This window comes from Asterias amurensis, chromosome 17 (assembly GCF_032118995.1).
Source record: "Asterias amurensis chromosome 17, ASM3211899v1".
Classification (NCBI taxonomy): domain Eukaryota; kingdom Metazoa; phylum Echinodermata; class Asteroidea; order Forcipulatida; family Asteriidae; genus Asterias; species Asterias amurensis.
Window position 1 is genome coordinate 12,563,933 of NC_092664.1, and position 22,033 is coordinate 12,585,965.

The following is a 22,033-nucleotide window of genomic DNA, read 5'->3' on the forward strand; positions in this document are numbered from 1 at the left end:
TAACCCTAACCCTAACCCTAACCCTCTTTGCCTCGATTTCGATTTGACATCTGACCCGACATCAAACATGAATTATGCATACCATGTTTTATTCACACGACCAAAGTCCATGACGTACGTCCTCTACTGGGTCTCCTTTTCCGTCTACCGACAGATATACGTCACTGAATCAAAGCTGGATCAGAAAGGTTAGATTTTGTTGCTAAACAGAGATTTGTTTGTAGGCAAATTTGATTGGATTAAGGAAGGGACATACGATATCTTAACTGATTGCAGAGTCAATCTTTGGTGGAGTTAACTGCGTAAGAGCCATTTTGGTTTTGTACTTTGTTTGTCGAACCTAGATTGTTGTTTGGAACCGTTTCATCTCGTTTGATATTATAACGTATAGCTCATGTCATTTATAACCGTGAAATACAACTGGGAGAACCGTACATTGTAATTGACACCAATTACACGTTCAAAAATAAATCGTGATGTATACATGGATTGTGCATTGTGATGCATTGTGATGCATTGTGATGCACTGTGAAGCGGTAAATAAAGGGCATTAAATGTACATGAGCAAAGGAATCGGCAAAATAGTCACAAGCAGTGGTTATTGTGTTTAACGTGTTGCAGTTAAAATCCGCCGTTACAGTGAGTTTCTCAAAAGTTGTTACGATCTACAGCCATATCTACTGATGCGTGTCGTATTATTTTTTGTTAGTTTTACAACCATTAAAATTTGGCCTACATGTTTGCCATGAACTTGAAGATGTATACAGCGCTATAGTGCTGATCAAGACAGCATGTTGCAACACGTTACAACACATGCTCACTCTATAGCGCTGCAGACATGTTCAAGTTTATGGCAAACATGTAGGCCGAAATGGTTGTAAAAACTAACAAATAATAATACGACACACATCAGTGTCTGTATATGACTGAAGATCGCAATTTTTTTTGAGAAACTCACCTTTCAATACGTCCATCAAGGAGCAAAATCCCCATGCTTTTAACTTTTGCTCGACGAGCACGAACAGGCAGTAGGGCCTTAGGGTCGTGTTAGAACAAACTCAAACGTTCAGACGGGAAAAGGGTACGTACTACGGTAAAAAGATGTAATTTTGTACGACTACAAACTATCCAAGTAAACATTTTACCTAAACAAACGGTAAAATAATAATAATTACACAGCTATTATGGTAAATCAGTTTTATTATGGTAATAAAGTTTTTACCCATTAAAAGGGTAACGCGGAATAGTCTTACATGTAATAAAAGTGTAAGGTTTACACAATCAATGTGTAATATTTTACATATCTAGCGTTTGTTAGATTTACACATTTCCCACCATTCTGTGAGTAGCCTTGATCAAGGCTGTTGACGTACTGTTCCCCGGCCCGGTTCGCTGCACACGCATGCAGTGTATACACAAATGTACATTACCATACATTGTACAGCGAGAACAGTATAGCGTAGTCGTGAGTACGGTCGTGTCTTTCTACTTCCAACCTCGCACACGTGGCTCAAACAACAGCCTTGATGGGTTTGTAAAGCTTTATCGGAATTCCGATAAAAGGGTATTCATGATGTGGGCGTGTCATTCTAAACATTGGCCAATCACAGGCGCGATTGAGAATGACGTATTACTGCAAGCAATCATGCCACGTCCATGCATGCATGCGTGTGTGTGTGTGTGTGTGTGTACGCTGTACGCTAGCTGTATGGACATGTACTGTAATACGTGCTTTTTATAGCAGTGTCGGTAGCGTGGTGTGTATATTAGCTATGATTGTAAGGGGTCTGAATGCGCTGCCGGACGGGTGAGCCGGACAAGACTCGCCCGGTCGGTAATGGTGTTGAACAACTTCGAACAACTTCCGTTGTCTTGTGTTTCATTATAACACGAGGACTAGCATCATAATTACAACGTAGCTGGTAGATTTGTCCCTGAATTGAAAGCTGCTGTACTATAAGTGTGACGTTGTAGTGTAGTACTAGTAGTATGGCAAGAGTTAGTTTGTGAAATTGAACTTTACTTGTAGTTGTTGTTCAGCCACATGTTCAGCCACACGCCATCTTCTACCGTCTGGTATGTTTTCGACAACACATATTTTCGATCCCCAACTTTGATTTACCGCGAGAAACGTAATAAATAATAAATGTCTACATTAAGACAAAATAAACAGCTGGGTTTCTTATCTCATCTGGTCTGTGTTTGTGCTTCAAGGGGATGGGGTGTGTTGTACTGTCATATGCCCAACACCTAAGAATTCTTACCAAGTAGCCATCTTGCCGGAAACCTATGACACCTGGATACTTTTTTAACCTTTCTCAAACACATTTCACATGTTCTAATTTTCTTCCTTCTATTTCTAAACCCATGATTGATGCATTAAACGCGGTTGTTATATTTTGTTGAAAGTTTCTGTAGTTGTGTTGCAAATTATACACCACTGATTTCCAGCGACTTACTGTTTTGTTTTACTAGTAGGGATTTCTCCCTCGCCCGCCGCCATTGCAACTACAACCACGGTTTGTTTACAATTACGTCGACGAGCACGTGTGTGCGAGTGCTTGCAGAACGTTGTGATTGACATCGCAGCGAGAGTTTATAGGTCAACCAACAACCAATGAGAACGGGTTGTTAGTAAACATTACCATAATGAGCTCCGCCCTAAATTTTGGCAGATACAAAACCATCAAGGCGCTACTCAGGAAGTACCCATGTACCGTAAGTGTACCGTATACAGATGGTACATGTACATGTACAGTATGTATGTGTGTACATACGCTGTATACGTATTATATGCACTGTGTTATGTATGGGGGTGCGCTGGCGGAATTCAGTGATGGGGACTGGGATTTTGCAGATCGCGGCTGGCTGTAGCGCCTTGATCAAGGCTATTCTGTGAGGGAATTATAATTATCCTTTTTACTTCTCAAAAATTCCCAAAGGTTGGTAATCCGAAAAGTGCATTCAGTGTCTTGCAGCAGAGAGTTGTTGCAAAACCAACGACCTTGGCCGTGGGGAGTGTAAATATCATCTAATTTGAGCCCAATAATTTGATGGTCTGAAAAACCGAAGGAGTTAGAGAGACGTCATTTACATTGTTGATGAGGTTCAAAGAAACAAACATATAATCGATTCTATTAGCTTGTTTGCAACCTTTGTGTAAATGAGTATAGCCATGTTGGTCAGGATGAACAGTGCGCAAACAATCTATAAGATCTTTTTCTTGTAACACATTGGTTAAAACCGTTTTGCTTACATCCCTTATTTGTTTGTTGTCAAGATTACAATTGAAATCTCCACCAATAATCCAGTTGTCAAAACTTGTGATTTGATCGCTAAAATTATCAAAGAATTCGGTACGTTCATAAATCTGATTGGGAGCGTAAACAGAGGCAACGTAAAATGTATTATCATTCCATACCATGTGGGCTTTGATCCATCTTCCCTCACCATCGGTGACAATGTTGGTGATGTTAAGATTGATCTTGTTGGAAGTCAGTATAGCTACTCCTCTACTCTGTCTATTGCCGTGACTGAAATACATTTTACCCTGCCACTGCCTACTCCAATCGTGTTCATCATTGAGGTCGCTGTGTGTCTCCTGCAGAAAAACAAGACTAAAAACAAAGACTAAATTTTCTACGCAGTAAAAAGTAAACCGTTAACATTTTAACAAGCAGTTGACAAAAAACTCATAAGGAGTAGAAGTTTGAACCAGTTCATTGGAATCAAAAGGGGTTATACTTTTCCGGTCGGTCTTCCCCCTTCCTCTTCCTCTGTGTATAGCTTGGCTTTGTTGACTGGACTGGCTTGAAGTATCATGTTGATGAGACGTTGTCGGTTGTGAATCTGATGGTACTTCAGCTGATTTTCTCTGCCATGATGTTCTCTTCTTTCTGGTTCTCTGAACACCATATCTGGTGTACATGACAAACCATCTTGGTCAGTCTCATGTCCATCGCTTTGAGAATCACCCACCTCTGACATGTTCTCTTCCTCCTGTCTACCCTTCTGTGGAGTTTGCTTTCCGGTTTGATGCGAGTCTTCTTGTTTTCTCTCAGTTGGTTTGGGATCTAATGGTGACTCTTCTTGATCAGAATGTTGGTGATCAGAGAGATGGGGTTCTTCTTGATCCATTTCAGTTTCATCTGCGTATCTCTCATTTCTGCGCATCTTGTTGATTGGGCTGGTCCCCTTGCTTTCTCCAGGTGACTTCCTTTTCATAGTATTGCCTTTCAGCATAACCTCATCCCAAAAGCTCATCTTGTGAGGTTTGTTCTTCTTGAGTGTAGTGGGACGTGTGGTGTTTTCCTTGGAGTTTGCTGTGCGCTGGTTTCTTTGGATTGGTTTAGGTTGAGTGAGGACTTCAGCGAATGATTTCTTCTTCGAGGTTGACTTTCGGGGTACAGATTCCTTGCTCGGTTGCTCCTTCGTCGAGTCCTTACTCGTTGTTGCCCCGTTGTTAGTATCTTGTTGGTCCTCCATGTCGTTTTCTGTGGGTTGATCGTTTTCATTTTGACTGTCGTATTTATCATCTGATTCGCTGTCGGCTTTCCTCTTGACATACTTGTTGTGTACAAAAACAATGGGTGTTTCGGCTTCCTCTTGTTCTTCATCATCGTGCCATGATGCTCTGTGCTGACTGCTATTGCAAATGAAGCAACGGCCTCGACGTGGACAATCACGGGCAAAATGGCCTGGTTCGTTGCATACTTTACACGTCTTCTGTTGACCTCGATACCTAACTGGAAGTGTGAAGCCGCCAATCTTGATGTAGCTGGGAATCGGTCTTTTCAGGTTCTTTATCAGGCAACTCCTGACGCCGGTTTCAATATTCTCGTCGAAGTCATGAAGTTGACGACGGATGTTAGCAACTGTGCCATAGAAGGTCAAAGCAGTGACTACAATGTTGTCTGCCATCTCATACGGAGCTTTAACATACACGACTGCTGAATTTTGTACATTTGCTCTCTCGCACTGTATCAAGGATTTTTTCAGCATGAGTCTCGTTGTGCTTGTTTTCTCACAGTGCTGTTCGTTGTCGAAAGTAACTTTGTACCAACCATATTCAAGTGGTGCAATACATTTTATTGTGTTGATTGTCCCGAGTTCTTTGTTGATTGCATAATAGATCTCTTCTGAGGTAATGGCGTCTTTCAAATGGCGTGTATTGAAACGAATAGTGTTCGTTCGTTTCAATGCACCGTGGTTCGATTCCCTGTTGTTCATGATGGCTACCTCTACTGCCAACTCAGAATGTCAAAAAACACAGACAAAAAGGCCGTGTCTTTATTTGAAGAGACACCAGATAATGGCTATAAAGTCTATATCACTTACTTTGTAGAAATGTCTTGATCCCGTGGATCCCAGGAATCCATAAAGGCAGAAAAACACGTTAATTTAAGAGCGTGGTCATGAAACACGTCCGTGCGCCCTCAACGCTATTTATTTATTTATTTATTTATTTATTTATTTATTTATTTATTTATTTATTTATTTATTTATTTATTTATTTATTTATTTATTTATTTATTTATTTATTTATTTATTTATTTATTTATTTATTTTTTTTTCTCTTGATGTGGAGTTATATTACTCCGTTTATTCAACATTCATCAGCAAAGGCATACATCAAATAAACACACTATCAAAAGACACTCCAGTAAATACTTCTAATATATAACAGGCACAGTAAATAACAGAAGCTCAGAAAATAACAATAATAATAACAATAAACAAAATAATTAAATAGTTAAATGAATACCTCTATTATATATACAAATATCTACAATTTAGCGTGACTCGGGAATCACGTGGTTCGGGAAAAAACAATACTGACAACAACAAAAACAAAAATTAGAAAAACATGATACATATGGGACAAAGGAAAATAACTTGGCCCTTGATAAAACAGGCAATTAGTAATTAAAACTGACTTCGTCCTTAGTGGTGAAACTCAAACATTGTTCCTCGTATAGCAATTTTCGAATGGTTCTGGTTTTAACCTGTTCTTTTCCATTCGAAGAAAATATTTCAAAGATAACTTTAATACATAGAAATTAAAATTGATAACATACAAACAAGAACAAGAGACATAAATATTTATATATACATTTTAGCGTGACCTAATCACGGTGATCGAGAAAAACAATGGGTAGAAATTATTTTAGACAATCAAGGTTAATAAAACAAAAATAAATAAACAAAAAGGTCATAAAAAGGAACACGGTGACGGCCTTTGGTGAGAAAAGCATTTAGTAATCGAAATTGACATCATCATTAACAGTGAAACACAACGCATTATTTCTAGTGTAAATAGTTTCAAAAGATTCTGGGCTCAATCTGGGCTTTTCCATACGGAGAAAGTATTTCAAAGATTTTTTTAACTGAATGATGATGTCAATTTCTGCTGGTCTGGAATAACTGTTGAACACCTTTTTGCATCTTATATTCCAGATCAGTCTGAGCAGTTTAGCTACGACAATAGCCTGAACTGGTTCTAAATTATAACCAAGAATTCTATTAGAGTCATTCAAGTAATAGTGTTTGTTACCAGAATATTTTCTGAGCAGTCTTTCCACAAAGATCCAAGCCTCCCACGTGTGGGTACAATAAATAAAGATATGTTCGTGAGTTTCATTGTTAACGTTACAAAGCGGGCATGTTAGTTCTTTAACGACACCTATTTTCAGCAAAACGTCTTTAGTTGGTAGAATTCTATGTCTAAGTTTGTACATAAACTGTTTGTCATCCGGATCCATTAACCTATTTTTCCAATTATTCATCCAAACTGAAGCCCAAGGTAAGTCTTGTCCTAGGTGAAAAATGTGTTTCCATTTAACTTGCACCTTGGGAGAAACAAATTTACACATTATGCAGTTCATATAATTAGACTTCACATTAGTTTCACAAATAGGAACAGTTTTGCTTTGATGATCACAAATGGCAAGCCAGTTACTTGTGTGCACCGCCGGTCCTTCTCTTTTCTCATTGATTAACGTATAATCTATGTGTTTTTCAATTCTCTTCAAAATTCTACCAGCATTAATATGTTTAATTTGACATGCTCTGGCAATATCATGAAAGGAGAACAGTTCTCCGTGTCTGACAACATCACCCACATTATAACAACCCACAGATTTTAGAAGAGGGCTCTTTAAAAGTGATTCATCCCTAGTAACCTTGACATTATTCCACAGTAGAACTTCCATGGCTTCCCAAATGCTGGTAAAGTTGCATAAAAGCTTCCCTCCTGCGTACTTAAAAGCAACGATAAGTTCATGGTAAAACGGGGTGATTTGAAGATTCTTACGAATGTTAGCAAATATGTACCATTCTAAATGATCGTCTGCTCCGGCACATTTCAACCAGTAATCAAAATACAGTTTCCATTTACCTTCAGAGGATGGGTACCGAACTAACCATTGAAGCTTAAGACTCATTAGTTTACTCTCAATATCCAAAAGGCCCATTCCCCCCAATTCTGGGGGACCTATGATGGTATTTCTCTTGATTTTTCCATTTTCCCACTCCAAAAAAATTTCCAAATTAGATCATTCATCTTTTTGATCCAGTAGTTGGGACATTCAAGCACGCTTCCCAAATAGTTAATCCCTGCTCCTATCAAATTGTTCACAATAACTACTTTACCTTTTAAATTGAGGTGACGTTTGGACCATTTGTCAAGGGTAGAGCTAATTTTGTTAATTCTGGGACCCCAATTGTCTTCAGGCGTAATGTCAGTCCCAAATATGATACCGAGAATTTTAAGTTTCTTAACAAATTTGAAACTACCAGGGCTATCTTTTCTACTTCTCCAGTTCCCTAACCAAAGACCTTTAGATTTATCAACATTAAGTTTAGAACCGCTACCTTTACAATACACGTTGAGAATGTTCTGAACTACATCGAATTCCTTATTGTCACTAACAAATATATTAGTGTCGTCAGCATGTTGGATTAAACGAACACTGCATTCCCCATTAGGGGTAACAATACCTTTAAGTTTACAACTACTTCTGACTAGGGAGGCTAACCCCTCCGCACAAATGGAGTACAACAAAGGAGATAATGGGCACCCTTGTCGTATCCCTCGTTCAACCTTAACGGGAGTGCCAATAAAATTGTTCAGGATAATACTACAATGAGGATTACTGTAAAGAACTTTGATCCACTTAATCAATTTCGGTGGGATACCCATTCTGACCATAACAGTAAACATATAAACCCAGCTAATACGATCGAAAGCTTTTTCTTGATCTATACTTAGAAGACAAGCTTGTAAATTATTCCAGTTAGCAAAATCAATAACATCTCGTAAAAGCATAATATTCTCTTGAATATTTCTAGAGGTTACCCCACAAGTTTGCTCTTCGCCGATAATAATGGGCATGATTAGTTTCAATCTGTTAGTGATCACTTTAGCCAGGATTTTATAATCCACGTTGAGCAGACTAATGGGACGCCAGTTTTTCAATTCGTATCTATCGCCCACATTTTTATAAAAGAGTCTAATCAAAGCGGAATTCATAGAGTTACACATTGTACCTTTGTTAAGACAATCATTATAAACATCAATCAAATCTGTGCTAATAACATCCCAATAGGTTTGGTAGAATTCTACTGTCAGACCATCCTGCCCTGGGGACTTATTTTTGTTCATCTGAAAAATAGCTTTCCTAACTTCGTCGGCTGTAATTTCACAATCAAGGTTAGACTGAATCTCTTCAGGAATTTGTTTGGTTTCTATTTTGGAAATAATGTCTTCTAGGTGGAAAGGAGATATTTCCTCTGCCTTATATAAATTACTATAGAACACATTGGCACAGTTCAACATAGTGTCTGACTGGTTGGCATAACTACCATCGTTGGTGAGTAATTTGTCGATTTTCCCATTATTTACTTGCTGCTTTTCCAGGTTGAGGAAATATTTAGAAGCTTTTTCGCCTTCATCTTTTACAGTGTTGCGGATTCTAATTTGGGATTTTTTCCACTCATTAGTCTCATAGGTTTTAAGCTCAGTTTCAATTTCATTAATAGCATCAGTGTCACAGTTTAAGCCCTTACTCAGTAAATACGCATGGCGTTTCTGTAAGTGAACGAAGTGACGTTTTTTATCAGAGGCTTTTTCTTTTCCAAAGTCTCGAATAATTTCCTTTATTCTAAATTTGCCACTTTCCCACCAGTCAGACACCTTGTCATAATTATACTTTTGTGTTCTCCAATAACTCCAAAAGGTAACAACCCTGAAGTTGCAATCTTCGTCTTTCAGCAGACTATTATTGCAAATCCATCTGCCTTGGCCGTGAGGGGTGTCAATATTACACAATTTAAGACCTGTAACTTGATGATCAGACAGACCACTGGGAATAACAGAGACCTCATTAACATTATTCAATAGATTTGACGAAATAAACAGATAATCAATTCTACTGGCTTGATTGCAACCTTTATGATAATGGGTGTAACCTTCTTTATCTGGATGAATGGTACGCCAGGAATCAACCAGGTCTTTTTCTTGAAGTACGTTAGTTAAAACAATTTTACTACCATCTCTAATTGGATTATCAAGGTTACAGTTAAAATCCCCTCCTACAATCCAATCGTCTACACTAGTGATTTGGTCGCTAAGATTATCGAAAAACTTAGTACGTTGGTTAATCTGGTTGGGGGCATAGATAGAAGCAATGCAAAATGTATTTTTGTTCCAGTCAACTTGAGCTTTAATAAATCTACCTTCATCGTCACGTGTAATATTGGTAACATTTAGACTGACCTTGTGAGAAGTTAGAATTGCTACTCCTCTAGATTGTCTATTTCCATGACTAAAGAACATTTTGCCTTGCCACTGCTTGTCCCACACAACTTCATCGTTTAATTCACTGTGGGTCTCTTGCAGGAAAATGAGACTATTTCCGGCGACATAAAAAATCAAAAATAACATTTCTTTTCAGATCATTCCTTAATCCATTGACATTTAGTGAAGCAATGGATAATAGAGACATAAACACCAGTAAATGTATATTAAACCAGTTCATGTTCGTGTTGGTGATGAGGGTATTTACACTTTTTTAACTGGTCTCCCCCTTCCCCTTCCTCTTGGAGTACTTGGCTGACTGGGCCGACTGGTTTGTTCTTGCTTGTCATTACTCTTGCTTGTAGATGGTTGCGAGTCAGAATGTGTGTCCGTTGTTTTCCGTACCCACGAGGTTCTTTTTTTCCTTCTTCTTCGTACTCCTCCTCTAGTGTAAACGACGAAACCATCTTGGTCTGTTTCATCCTCGTCCATAGGAGAGTTGTCCGATTTACCGTCGTCATCGTTGACTCCTTCACGACTGTCTCTGGATCTGTATTTTGTTGTAGTTTTCCTTTCCGGTGTGTTTATCTCAAATTGCTTCCCTTGGGATGTTAACTCGGGTCCGGATGAGTTTTCTTGTTCGGAGCGCTGGTTATGTACTTCTTCCATGTCAGATTCCTCTTCATATCTGTCATCTCTGGACATCTTGTTGCTTGTGCTTATACTCTGGTTCTCTTCTGGTGATTTTCTTTTCATCGATTTTGATGGTTTTGCCTTGAGTGCCACTTTGACACTTCCTGTTTCAACAGCATCATCCCAAAATGATGGAAGACGACTTGACTTTCCATTTTCTTTTGTTTGACCTGATTTGGAGGCAGCTTCAGCGAAGGATTTCTTGTTCATGGTAGCCTTTGGGGGTTCAGGTTCAGGTTCAGTTTCTTTGGTTTCAGTAGTGGCTGTGTCCTCGTCGTCATGGTTCTGTTCTTCATGGTCGGAGTTTGTTGGTCTTTCCCTCGGTACATATATAACCTGAGTGCTTTCTGTGTCGCGGTTGTCTTCCTGGTCAGACTCATCCGTCGTATTGTTGTACTTGTCATTTGTTCTATGCCAGTTTGCTTGGTGGCTATAACTCCCGCATACGAAACATCTCCCTCTTGCTGGGCAGTCTCTTGCAAGATGGCCGGGTTCTTCACATATCTTACACGTTCTTTGCTGCCCTCTGTATCGGACTGGTAAAGTGAACCCACCGACTTTCACATAACTTGGTACCGCTTTTTTTAAGTTCTTTACTAGACAGCTTCGGACACCAGTCTCTATATCTTCACTGAAATTGTGGTGTTGTCTCCTGATGTTGGCCACTGTGCCGTAAGGTGAGATAGCATTTAATACTATCTGATCGCTCATCTCGTACGGTACCTTGATGTAAATTATTGCACTGTTCTGTATATTCGCCCTTTCACATTGGATAAGTTGCTTCTGGAGAATCATACCTCTGTTAGCAAGTTGGACACAGTCTTTCTCGTTGTCAAAGGACACGTTAAACCAGCCATTTTCTAGTTCAGCAATGCATCTCAATGTTGCGACCGATTTAAGCTCTTTCTGTACAGCTGTATGGATTTCTTCGGGCCTGACGCGGCTTTCCATTGATCTTGTGTTAAACCTCACAGTGTTGGGCCTATTGAGCTGACCCATGATTCAAAATGGCCGTCTTCCCTGCCTTTCTCAAATACGAAATTCTGAGGCCCCAGGCCTCAGAACCACCAATATTGTTCAAACTGCACTCCAGATGTGATGTATGTCACCTACCCTACTAGGGGAAGCGTCTGTCACTGTCACTCGTTGCCAAAAACGGCTGATAAAACGCAATTTCACCAAAATAAACAGGAGCGATGTTGAAGCACGTCTTGCGCCCTCAACGCTTTATTTATTTATTTATTTATTTATTTATTTATTTATTTATTTATTTATTTATTTATTTATTTATTTATTTATTTATTTATTTATTTATTTATTTATTTATTTATTTATTTATTTATTTATTTATTTATTTATTTATTTATTTATTTATTGTTTTTTGTTTGGGTTTTTTTTTTTTGGGGGGGGGGAGGGGCTTGCCTGTAAAAAATAAAGTTTTTTTTACAGTGTAGGCTCAACGGCAGATTACTGGCGTATTAAAATCACAAGCCTCAAAGTGTGACGTCACAACATTAAGGTCATTTTTACTTTCCATAACCTCGGAACATAATGATTGATATACAACAAAGTGCTTTTAAGCTACTTTTAAAGAAGCTGTTTGTGTTGAACCAGTGCAATCTGTACATTCGTTTTAATGTTGTTTTTGTATCTACGAAATAAACCACCAAACATAAAACATAAATATAAAATATAAGCTCTTGAGAAAGTCCGGTTCGGATCGAAGCTAAGGCCATCTACCCTAATTATTTAATTAATGATAATTTATTTTTTTCATGAATCTTATTTTTATTTCACACAGGTGTACTCAGACTAAACAACAGGACCCCGTCACTTTGGTCATAAATTCCCTATTGAACCGTGAGGTAGTCTACGTTGCTCAACTATGGCACGATTGCTAAGTTGGTAAGTTTTATTTTAACGGGCACCATAAAATGTAAGCCAGCATTGGACGGTAATCACGTAGACTGGTCCCCTGTCTCTCAGACACTGGTCTACCACGTTAAAAGATGTCATTGGATAAACGTACAATGACGTAAGCTTTCCCGATGTGTTGATTGGTCCAAAGTGATGTAGCGTCAGCTTGCACTTTCAACCGTCTGCAGTGAATCATGGTGTGTGCAATAATTTGTGGCGTTGTTGTATGTGAAATACATGTATGTGTACAAGTAATTGTGAACTGACTCCGAATCTCCAAGTGAAATTAATGCAAGTTCAGATCAATGAATCAAGTTTGAAAAACTAAGGAAAGCAACAAACATAGAGCCAAAAAAAACCAGATACGACAGTGTGTATCAATGTTACACAAAAACAATGTTACACAATTAGTTTTTCATTAAAATGTTTTCAATCAATAAGGAAATTGAGTCATATTTTACTACGAGTTTAAAGTGACTTTTACTGTGTAAAGAAACAATAATTTCCAGTGCTTTTCTGAAAGATTCGCATGGAGGTTTAAAGACAGTGGACACTATTGGTAATTGTCACAGACCAGTCTTCTCACTTGGTGTATCTCAACATATGCATGAAATAACAAACCTGTGAAAATTTGAGCTCAATTGGTCGTCGAAGTTGCGACATAATAATGAAAGAAAAAACACCCTTGTCACACGAAGTTGTGTGCGTTTGGATGGTTGATTTCGAGACCTCAAGTTCAAAACTTGAGGTCTCGAAATCAAATTCATGGAAATTTCTTCTTTCTCGAAAACTACTCCACTTCAGAGGGAGCCGTTTCTCACAATGTTTTATATTACCAACCTCACCCCATTACTCGTTACCAAGTAAGGTTTCGTGCTAATAATTATTTCAAGTAATTACCAATAGTGTCCACTGCCTTTAACAAAGCAAACTCCCACTCATGACGTCAAAAGTAATTTCATTTTGACGCACGCTACAACGTACGGCAAAAGTGTTTCTAGTTTTTCAAAACCTTGAGTCTGGGGCCTGCCGTCGATCTCACAAAACTCTTCCTAACTTAAGACTAATCTTAGGACTTAGGACAATTCCCAACCCTGCACTGTAGCATGCGGAACTTAAAATTAATCCTAAGTTAAGACGAGTTACTCGTCCTAACTCGATACAAGACGAGTCCTAACTCTTTGTGAAATCGACCCCTGCTTTTTAATCGAAAACAATGTGTACAAAATTTAATATCAACATTACATTTAATTCTAAACAAGTTTATACAGCACTCCCGTCAAAAACAAACACACTTTGTATCAATGATTCAATTATTTCAGGTGTTTTAATGTTTTATATTGACTAGCTTGGTGATGGTGCTGTTGGTCATGCAGGGAGCCGTCCCAAGTTCCGCTGAACGTCTCTGCACCTGCAAGGGGGGTTCTTGGAGACACATTGCCGGGTTACTGAAGCACGCATCGGTCGGTCGGGCTGGCATGTGGGGTGTCAATAGTATTGACCACATCTTTTACAGGGTGGGAAGCTACGACGACGAAACGAATACAGGCGACTCATGGGTGCATGTTGAAGGAGCACTGAAACAAGTAGATGTTGGGCGTGATGTAGTATGGGGTGTGGACAGTGCCGATGCAATTTTCTACCGACAAGGCATAACCGCTGGCACACCGGACGGGACGGGCTGGGTGTTAGTAGAGGGATTGTTAAAGCACATCAGTGTCAGTCAAAAGGGGCATGTTTGGGGAGTAAACGCAGAGGATCACATTTATCATCGTATCGGGGCATCCAACTGCAATGTTCGCGGTAACTCGTGGCTACAAATCGGGGGATTGTTGAAGCAAATCTCGGTGGGTAGTGGGGGCGTATGGGGCGTCAACTCCGCTGATAACATTTACTACAGGGAAGGAACTTTTGGTGATCCTGACTCGGATACCAATGGGTCTGGCTGGACACACGTAAGTGGACTGCTGAAGTACATCAGTTCTTCGGATATGATCTACGGAGTTAATTCTGACGATGACATCTTCTATCGTCAAGGAGTATCTGCCTGTACACCGACAGGTACGGGGTGGCAGACCATACCGGGGGCATTGAAGCAGGTCGAATCCCTGTCACTTGCTGTGTGGGGGGTCAACGCTGCAGACAACATTTTTGTGAAAGAGAACGATGATTAGAAATGAGTCTGGGGGAATTCTGTAAGATGTCTCAGCAAAACCACTGAATTAATAATTTAATAATCAAGTTCCATTCCATTGCAGTTCACATCAGATGATCATATTGAAAGCACCACTCTCATAATTGACAGTCGACAATAACACATGGTTGTTGAAATAAGTGTAATAGCCAAACGCATACAATGTAGTAGTCTTAAGATACCTTAATATTGGATATTGTTACCTTTCTGTGAACTGATCAATTCTTGTATTGTACTATTATTTTTACAGCAAGAGTATGGAATAAACGTCTAAGAACTGAATTGAAATGAAAAAAAAAACATGTTACGATTTTAAAGGGTCCATGTAACTTTTGTAGGACAAAAAACACAATGTCCACAGATTTACACTAAACTTACACAGTTTGAAGATAATTATAATAGAAAGCTTCCTTGAAAATATTACGTGCTGAGGTGTTGTAGTTTTTGGGAAATGAGTAAAACAATGTCATGAAAATAATTTTCGTCTCATGAGACGAAAATTATTTAAATCATTCACAAACCTATTTTCATTACATTTTTTTACTCATTTCTCAAAAACTACAGCACCTCAGTAAGTAATATTTGAAGGGAAGCTTTCCACTATCATTATCTTCAAACCCTGTAAGTTTAGTGTAAATCTATGGACATTTTGAAAAAGTACTCAAATCCTCTTATACTGCATTCAACGTATACCCTGCGCGTGTTTCTTCACTATAGATTTCTGATTTGATTCATTCTCCAAAGTATATACCAAACGGGATATTTTGGAACGCTAGGTGGCAGCAGACATACCAGGTAAATTTTCATCGGATACATACTTGAGTGAGAATAGACCTTTCTTTTGCAACGTCAAATCAGTCTGCTGCCATCTAGTGTCTCCGAAATCCTTTCATTTAGATCACACACATTTAATTATTGGTTTGATTGGGTTTTCGGTCCATTTTAAATTTTGCGCTTACTTGTTACAACTTTAAGAAACTTGCAAAATTATTATACTCCATTTGTGAATAGGCTTCGACTTTGATTCGCATTGTTATCATATTACTTTGTTTTTTTACAAGAATCTTGCGACACGGGCGGTGTTCTTGCAAGACTGCTGGCCCCAGCGAGACAGCTTTTAGGACGACGCGTTTTGATAGAATGGTTTTTACGCAATATTATGCTCAAATTAGTAGTAAAACGCCCACTTTATTAAAATGAGTTAATATTGTTTAGTGTTAAAGTTTGCTTTACTAATAAACGATCAAATAAATGCATTACCGAAAAGTGAAAGGTCTTAATCATTTACAGTTGCAAAGGTTTTGGGTTCGAATCCAACCTGAGTAAAAAAACGTGTGAGAAGGCACACCATTTCGTACAAAATGGTGGAAACCAAGTGAATGGGCCAATACTGGTTTTGTAGCGGCACACCATTTTTGGCAAACCTTTTCTGGCTGTAGGCAGTTTGTAATGTGTGCTTATCTAGTAATAGAATCACGTGTATTTAAGGGTCCAATTAGTTATAGATTTAATATTTTGGAGGGTACAAACCAAAACGAATATTCCTCATCACCGATGCATATTAAGCTTACCATCTATCAGATATAACTAATTAATGTACTAATTACACATGTCATTGAATAATCTGGCCAATAACGGGCCAATTCTGGGCCAAGTGGCATACTGTGTTGGCCGAATATGTGCCATCATCATTGAACGTTACTGGGCCTGTAATGCGTGAGTTATGACAACTGTAATGGGCTGATTAAGTGCCGATGTGCAAAAAGTATGTTGGCCAACCTTCTGCCAGCTGTGGGGCATTTGGCCAGTAGCTGGCCAATTTATTCTGTGCCAAAAAGTGGCAAGCTATAATAGTCCAATACAGAAGTGCCAGCATCGGCACGAGCAATATTCATGGGTCTGTACTGGGTGCTTAATGTAAACCTGGGCCAATTAAATGCCAATGTGCAAAGAGTATTGCATGCTGGGCCAACCAATTCTGCCAGCAGTGAACCATATCTGGACAGATAACAGGCCAATTCTGGACCAATGGTGATGTATGGCTGTATACAGTGCCAGCATCGGCATAAACGTTATTGGGACTGTACTTGGGTGAGTTATGGCAATGGACCCTTCCCATGAAATATGCTAATCACATTCACGCATGCGTACATACACTGTTGGTTGGCAAATGCCATAGAGTTGTGCACTAAGCAGACGCGCAATTGCGTCTGCGTCACGCACCCATTAGCCGTGTACAAAACAGCGCGATGTTCCCTCATTTTGCCAACCAAAACGTTAGTGCGCACGCGCTATGTGCAATTTACATATTTCATGGGAAGGGTCTATTGTACTGGGCAGATATGTGCAAATGTAAATTAGCCAACCTTCGATCAGTAACAGCCAATACAAAACACAGTACTATTACGGTACTCGCCATGTATCGGGCCAATACAGTATGTTTGATGGGTGTCACTGCCCGCAACTATTTGTTAGCAAAGAAAACAAAAACAATTCTGTATAATTCGTTTAACTTGTTCGCTGGGGAGTGTCGCCATCGTATCGGGATAAAACAAATAGGTTACTACAATAAAAATGTAAAACACATATAAAATAAATTAAACTTATCTGAAATTACTTTGCAATTATAAAGTACATTACAATTAAGTTTAGTTGTCCATGATAAAAAAAAACAATAAATAGATGAAGAATACAGGTGTTAATGAAAACACATTTTTTAGAGTGCTGTATGTAAAACCAATCAAAATTTAAGCACCAAATAAAAATAAATTAGTACTATTCGGTTTCTCAAAATGCCGGTACCGTCAAAGTCAATAACTTGCATGTAATTCCTTTTTAAATATCAAGTCGGCTTAGTAGTTTTCTTCTTTTCTCCTTATTTATTTTACCTCAAAGGCATTTATTTTAATATATCGTCCGAAACTGCAACTAAAGTAAATCAAAATACATATCAGCTAAATGGCATAAGATACTTGAACGCGAATGAAAAACACCTGCTTATGCCCACCAATACGTCCCTTTGGGTGGTAAATTGTTTGCAACGGCTAGTTCTATTATCCAATTATAATATATTAAGTTGTATAAACTCGTTGTAACGTTTATGAGATTATCGAAAAACTGACGAGTTCAATTTTCGTCTGATAATGAAAGTTTTACTTACTGACATTTGTCTACTGGTTTTGTAGCGGCACACAATTTCGGCAAACTGGTATAGAAAACCTTTTCTGGGCCAATACTGGTTGTGTAGCGGCGCACCATTGGCCCGGCATTGAACCGACTCATGGTCATGTCAATTCCAAGGCAGGGTGTCAAAGCTGTGCCAAAAGATGGCTTAAGATTGTGACACATTTTAAAAACTGACAATTTGTAACATCATTTGTAGGGATTTGTTTACCTCCAACAAATTGTATATATTTTTGGACGAGCCTTTTTTTATATTCTGATTGCAATAATGTAATAATTTGGAATAATTGATAATCAATATCACATGTCACAACCGTGGGTACAAATTAATAATAATAATACACAAGCATTTCTATTGCGCCCTCACGAAGAACGGATCTCTTAACAAAGAAGAGGAACAAAGAAAACAGCGAATCACAGAAACAAATGAGTTTTCAATTTCCGCTTGAATACAGACAAAGACGGCGGTTCACGAAGACGAGCCGCGGTAGATGTGAAAGTCATGTCACCAGCTTTCGTGTACGATCTTTGGACAACAAGCCGGGTCCGATCAGTGGAGGAGCGCAGTCTTGGTCCGTGTTCAGCGGAACCAGTGTTCTGGAGTCGAAGGATAAGATAACTAGGGCCAAGGTTCTTGATGGCCTTGTAGACATACAGCATGAGTTTGAAAGCAGTTCTTTGTCTGACATGGAGCCAATGAAGTTCCCTCAGTAAGTCGATAGAGGGCACGTCCTGTCCACCAGCCATAACTAACCGCGCTGTTTTGTTCTGCAGGCGTTGCAGACGAGTAAAGATCGGCCTCGCGCACCCCCATTAAAGGAACACGTTGCCTTGGATCGGTCGAGTTGGTCTTGTGAAAAGCGTTTGTAACCGTTTGTTTCATGAAGTTTCGTTTTCACGAAGTAGCACTTAACTTCTGTTTTACCATTGTAATGTACGGCACGCACTCGATCGAGTCACAGAGAGGTAAAACAAAAGTGAGGTAAAGTACCACGCAACTGCGAGCGAGCGCGCGCGCTGACCTAGTTTCTGAAACACAAAATGCTGTGTTGTAGCATAGGCGAGTGCTACTTTGTGAAAACGCACAAAGACCTGTTTCGTGGTCACGAAGTAGTAGGGATCTTCTCTCGTGTCTAGTTTCATAATTAAATATTATGCAAATAAATCAAAATAAGATTAGTTTCTAAGTTCAAGTCATCAACTATCTACATTGAGAAATTTAAATGGAAATACCTCGTTTTGAAGGAAAGCGGGTTTTTCCAAAAAATGTTCAACTTCAGAGGCCGTTTTTCTTGATTGGTTTTTTTTTGCTGGTACAGCAGTGCGTGCTTATACTTCGTGAAAACGCTGAAGATTAAATGTCTACTGGTTTTGTAGCGGCACACCATTTCGGCGTAATGGTCATAGAAAACCTTTTCTGTGCCAAATTGTTGTGAAGTGGCACACCATTGGCCCGGCATTAAACCTACGCTGGTCAAATTATGTCAAGTCCAAGGCAGAGTGCAAAAGCTGTGCCAAAAGATGGCTTAAGATTGTGACAAATTTTGATAACTGACAATTTGTAGTTTCATTTGTAGGGATTTGTTTACCCCCTCAAATATTGGTAATAACTGTCAAAACACCAGTCGTCTCACTTGGTGTATCTCAACATTTGCATAGTAAACCTGTCAAAATTTGAGCTCAATTCGTCGTCGAAGTTTCGAGATAATAATGAAAGAAAAACACCCTTGCCATACGCAGTTGTGTGCTTTCAGATGCTTGAATTCGAGACCTCAAAATCTAATTCTGCGGTCCCGAAAACAATTCAATGGAAAATACATTCTTTCTCGAAAACTATGTTACTTCAGAGGGAGTTGTTTCTCACAATGTTTAATACTATCAACAGGTCTCCGTTACCCTTTACCACGTGAGGTTTTATGATACTCCAAAGGCAGTGGACACTATCGGTAATTACTCAAAACAATCATTAGCATAAAACTTTTCTTGATTACGAGTAATGGGGAGAGGTTGATGGTATAAAACATCGTGAGAAACTGCTCCCTCTGAAGGGACGTAGTTTTTCGAGAAAGAATTAATTTTCTACGAATTTGATTTCGAGACCTCAGATTTAGAATTTGAGGTCTTGAAATCAAGCATCTGAAAGTGCACAACTTCGTGTGAACATGATGCGACAACTTTTGTTCTTTCTTTCATTAATATCACACAACTTCGACGACCGATTGAGCTCAAATTTTCACAGGTTTGTTATTTTATGCATATTTTGAGTTACACCAATTGTGAAGTCGTTGACAATTACCACTAGTGTCCAGTTTTTTGTTTTGTTTTTTGAGTAAATACCAATAGCCTGCCTTTAATGTCAACTATACTGGGACTATTAAATGCCAAGTGCAAAGAGTATTGAGCCAACCTTATGCCAGCAGTGGGCCATACCTGGCCATATAACGGGCCAATTCTGGACCAAAAGTGACATACTGTAATAGCCCAAAACAGAAGTGCCAGCATCAGCATGAACGTTATTGGGCCTGTAGGCCTACTGGTTGAGTGGCAACTGTAATGGACTGACTAAATGCCAAAGTGCAAATGTAAGTGAGCCAACCTTCGATCAGTAACAGCCAATACAAAACACAGTACTATTACGGTACTCGCCATGTATCGGGCCAATACAGTATGTTTGATGGGTAAAACTGCCAGCAACTGTTTGTTAGCAAAGAAAAACAAAACAATTCTGTATAATTTTTTAAGTTGTGCGATAGGGAGTGTTGCCAACGTATCGGAATAAAAAACAAATAAGTTAATACAATAAAAATGCAAAACATATATAAAATAAATTAAACTTATCTGAAATTACTTTGCAATAAAAAACTACATTACAATTAAGTTTAGTTGTCCGTGATAACAAAAACAAGAAATAAATGAGGAATACAGCAGTCATGAAAACATTAATTGAAACAAAATCATTAAAATGCTCAGTAATTCCAATAAAAAAATAATGGAGGTATACATTTTAGCACAAAATAAAAACAAATTAATACTATTCGGTGTCTCAAATTGCCGGCACCGTCAAACCGTCAAACTCAATAACTCGCATGTAATTCCTTTTTAAATATCAAGTAGGCTTCGTATAGTTTCTTCGTTTCTCCTAATTCATTTAACCTCAACCTCAAAGGCTTTTTTTTTTTTTTTTTTTTATATTGTTCGAAACTGCAACTCTCGTAAATCAATATTATACAAATCAGCTAGATGACTGTACTTGACTGATAAAATGCCAACGTGCAAAACTGAGCCAACCCTCGAGTCAGTATTGAGCCAATACAAAACACAGTATTAATATGGTACTCACCAGTATCGGGCCAATACAGATAAATGTTTCTTTAACAACACTCTTGAGGCTATAAGAGATATTCACATGGTGTTACGCAAAGCAAGTTCTTGATAATTTTACCGAGACGAAGTAAATTATCAAGAACCAGGCCTCGGCGGGTTTAAACCACTATAGTTGAAAACCGATTCAACACACATTGAAAAGGTAAGGCCCTTGGGTAAACAATTCTACATTAGGAGATTGCTGTGCGCGTCGCACGTATCGCGTGATGTGGCACAACTGTTTCAGCCGTTGCTCTCGACCAATAGCAATGAAGAAACTGTCCCGCTCACAACCGGTCATAAACACTTGTCATTACGTGACACGCTCTCCACCAATAGGAACAGCGAAACTGTCTGAGGTACTTATGGATCAGTTTTAAACCATTGTCTTACGATCCACAAAAGATTTTTTTTAGCATTTAACTTTGAATGCCTTTTCTTCTTGGAGATTGCCTGGAACTGGTTGCCCGTAAATTGCCTCGTGTGACATGCCCTAAGGATACAGACAGGTATGCCTACTTGCTTTTCAGAACCAGTGAATTAATTGGAGATAATGATTTCATTTGATAAACGTGCAATGACATCAGCTTTCCATATCTGTGTTTTGATTGGTCCGAGGTGATTTGGGTGCAGCTATGACAAACATCATCTCGCTCAGATCAATCAAAACACACAGATAGAAAGCTTAGGCCATGTTCGAATTGGACGCACGTGCAGGGCCAGAGGGCCAATCAAAGTGGTCCATGCCAAAGTTGTCGACGTCATACCAAATATTGTGCGTGATTGGCTGAAATCGGTTGGTGTGGATTCATGCAAACATTATTAACGACTGAGAGGTGTGTTTATATAGAGCTTTCTTGCACAGTGGATCGGCATTCTGACTTGAG

General features: G+C 38.9%; 1 protein-coding gene across 1 annotated transcript; it reads left to right on the forward strand.

Annotated features, from left to right (window-relative positions):
• LOC139949755 (perivitellin-2 31 kDa subunit-like) lies at positions 1-17,155 on the forward strand. The gene is made up of 3 exons (XM_071948290.1): positions 1-188; positions 12,291-12,394; positions 13,755-17,155. The coding sequence occupies exons 2-3, from the start codon at positions 12,375-12,377 to the stop codon at positions 14,578-14,580; spliced, it is 846 nt and encodes a 281-aa protein (XP_071804391.1). The 5' UTR covers positions 1-188; positions 12,291-12,374; the 3' UTR covers positions 14,581-17,155.
• Positions 17,156-22,033: the final 4,878 nt, after the last annotated feature.

What these genes read in the sequence shown, in the direction of transcription:
- LOC139949755 (XM_071948290.1), top strand. Translation starts at nt 12,375, where the DNA reads ATGGCACGATTGCTAAGTTG. An exon ending in ATGGCACGATTGCTAAGTTG is followed by an intron (nt 12,395 to 13,754) that starts GTAAGTTTTATT and finishes TATATTGACTAG; the next exon opens with CTTGGTGATGGTGCTGTTGG.